Raw genomic sequence first — 3253 nt, forward strand, 5'->3', positions numbered from 1 at the left:
AAAACCATGTATTAAAAAAAACATATTTAATATAAAATTAATAGGCTCAAATTAATTCATGTTCATGTTGAAACTAAATTAATTAACTTATTTAAATAATTAAATTAAGTCCAGCAAGCTAAATCACATAAACAATAAAATTAAAGACGAGCTCGATTGAGCTGAAACGAGCTCATGGAGTTGAATTTCAGTTTAGTTTAGCTTGAAAAAGGTTGCAAGAGGAACTCATGGAGCTGGTCCGATCCTCCTTGAAGTGTCTAGCCAAGGTCTCGCCCCAAACTTGCTCCACTAAGGCCGAAATGGCCTCTTTGAATTCTTTGGCCCGAGCTCGTGTGATTGGGCCTTGGGGAAGCATCTCAAGGTCCTTACTCGAGCTTGATGTGCTTCGAGGCATGGTCACATCCTGTCTACGACAAGGAAATGTATGCTCTCATTCTAGCTTTCGAGACATGGCAACACTACTTGTGGCCGAAGGAGTTCGTGATTCACTCCTATCACGAGGTGCTAAAGCACATTAAAGGCCAGCACAAGCTGAATAAAAGGCATGCAAAATGGGTAGAGTACCTAGGGTCGCTTCCTTATGTCATCAAGTATAAAAAAGGTAAAGAAAACATAGTGGCCAATGCACTTTCGAGAAGGTATACGCTCCTGTCATACCTAGATTCCAAGTTACTTGGTTTTGTATTTCTGAAAGACTTGTATGCTACTGACAATGACTTCTGTGAAATCTATTCTACCTATGAGAATGTAGCTATTGACAAGTTTTATAGGCACGAAGGCTTCCTTTTTAAGGAAGGCAAGTTGTGCATTCCGCAAGGTTCCACTTGGGACTTGTTAGTAAATGAGGCACATAGCTGGGGCCTCATAGGCCTCTTTGGCGTGGGGAAAACATTGGCCATGCTCCAAGAGCATCTCTATTGGCCAAAAATGAAGCGAGATGTCTAACGAGTCTGTGAACGGTGTGTGACGTGTAAGAGGGCCAAGTCTACGATCAAGCCACGTGGACTGTACATGCCGCTTATGATCCCCAAAGCCCCTTGGATAGACATATCCATGGGCTTCATCCTTGGATTGCCTAAGACTAAAATGGGGAAGGATTCAATTTTTGTTGTTGTTGATCGTTTTTCTAAAATGTCACATTTTATAGCTTGCACAAAAACTGACGACGCTGTTCATGTTTCAAATATATTCTTTAGGGAGATCATTCACTTGTATGGAATACCAAGAACGATAGTTTCAGATCGTGATGCAAATTTTTTAAGTCACTTCTAGCGAGCATTGCTGGGAAAGCTAGGGACTAAGCTTTTTTTTTCGACCACTTGTCATCTCCAAACCAACGGCCAAACCGAGGTGGTCAATAGCATCCTATCACATTGCTTCGGGTGATCATCTGAAAGAACCTAAACTCGTGGGAGGAATGCTTACCGCATATAGAGTTTGCCTATAATCGATTCGTGCACTCGGTGACTAAATATTCCCCTTTTAAAATCATTTACGATTTTAATCCTTTGACACCATTAGATTTAGTGCCTTTACCTAAAGATCAACTTGTTCATACAGATGCTAGGAAGAAGGCCGAATTTGTGAGATTTTACACGAGAAGGTGCAAGCCAACATTGAGGCAAAAACTAGGACTTAAGCGCAAAAGGCAAACAAGGGCTAGAAGAGAGTTGTTTTCGAACCCAGTGACTGGGTTTGGGTTCACATGCGAAAGGAGCAATTTCTGGCTCAGTAGAGATCCAAACTACTACCTCGAGGGAATGGGCCTTTCCAAGTCTTGGAGCGCATAAATGAGAACTTTTACAAACATGACTTGCCTGGTGATTACAATATTAGTGCGAGTTTCAACGTTTCTGATCTATCTCCAGTTGATGCAGATCTCGACTTGAGGATAAGTCATTTTGAAGAGGTGGAATGATGCGACTGTGCCCCGGAGCACATCAAGCTTGAGCAAGGACCCCGAGACTCTCCCCAAGGCCCAATCACACGAGCTCGGGCCAAACAATTTAAAGAGGCCACTTCAGCCTTAGTGGAGCAAGTTTCGGGCGAGACCTTGACTGGACACTTCAAAGAGGATCGGACCAGCTCCATGAGTTCTTCTTGCAACCTTTTGCAAGTTGGGCTAAACTTGAATTCAGCTCCATGAACTCATTTCAGCTTAATCGAGCTCGTCTTTAATTTTATTGTTTATTCGATTTAGCTTGTTGGACTTAATTTATTTATTTAAATAAGTTAGTTAATTTAGTTTCAGCATGAACATAAATTAATTTGAGTCTATTAATTTTATATGAAATATGTTTTATTTTTAATACGTGGTTTTAATATGTTTTAATTAGTATTTGTTAATTCGTCCTAGCCTAAGACATGAATTTAATTTGTCCTTGTTCAGTCGAATTTAATATATAGGTAATTAAGTTGTCTTAGCTCATAACATGTTTTAATTGTGTCCTAGTGTGGCTGCCAAATTTATTATGTCTTTCTGTCCAATTTTATTTTGTCTTAAACATGAATTAATGGCTGATTTAATTGGGTGCAGGTACATGGACATGGGACGGCATTAAAGAGGTGGTTGTTGGCTGCTTTTCTCCAAGCAACCCTTCGTGTATAGCAAGGAACACTAGGGGGCTGCTGTTGCATTTTTCCAAGCTGATCATTCAGCTCACCAAGGCATCTTTGAAAGCTCCACAGCTGGAATGTTCCATTCACACATTAAGGCCCTTCAGTTTCGTGTGTTCACATTCAAAGGCTTCTCATCTTCAACTGTTCACACGTAGAAACTGTTGGAGAACCCAAGCTGACTTTAATGGAGTCTAAGCTGTTCAGCTGATCAAGGAGCCACAATTAAAGCCAAATTTAAGCCCTAGGTCGAACCTACATGCACTACTCAGCTCCCAAGGCCTCCAATTATTTCAACTGATTTGCAAGGCATCTAGAAGCTATTTTTGGCCTTCCCAAACGCACAAGGAAGCAACTTGGAATTTTCAAGGATTTTCAGCCTAATTAAGTGAATTAAAAGTTGACTTTTCAGCCAAGTATTTTGTCCATTCGGCTATCCCTTTCTTGGCTATAAATATTGAGTTCAAAACATGTACTAAGGACTTTTGACATTTTTTAATGAATTGCTGCTGATTTTGTGAGACAACTTTCTCTCAAATTTTGTCCGAGACCCGAACGACATATCTGGCTTCTAGTGGCATCTTTTCAAGTCTCTTTTGAACTTATCACTCCTTAATCGAGTGTGGCATTCACCCAC

The 3253-nt window shown here is 40.5% G+C and overlaps 1 protein-coding gene across 1 annotated transcript; it reads left to right on the top strand.

Moving 5' to 3' along the window:
- Positions 1-420: 420 nt before the first annotated feature.
- LOC107892705 (uncharacterized) lies at positions 421-945 on the top strand. Its single transcript, XM_016817762.1, has one exon. The coding sequence runs from the start codon at positions 421-423 to the stop codon at positions 943-945; it is 525 nt and encodes a 174-aa protein (XP_016673251.1).
- The last annotated feature ends 2308 nt before the right edge of the window (positions 946-3253 follow it).

This window comes from Gossypium hirsutum, chromosome D09, assembly GCF_007990345.1.
Source record: "Gossypium hirsutum isolate 1008001.06 chromosome D09, Gossypium_hirsutum_v2.1, whole genome shotgun sequence".
In the NCBI taxonomy this organism is placed as follows: Eukaryota; Viridiplantae; Streptophyta; class Magnoliopsida; order Malvales; family Malvaceae; genus Gossypium; species Gossypium hirsutum.

Bases quoted from the DNA above. Each gene is read 5' to 3' on its own strand.
- LOC107892705 (XM_016817762.1), top strand. From the start codon at position 421: ATGTATGCTCTCATTCTAGCTTTCGAGACATGGCAACACTACTTGTGG.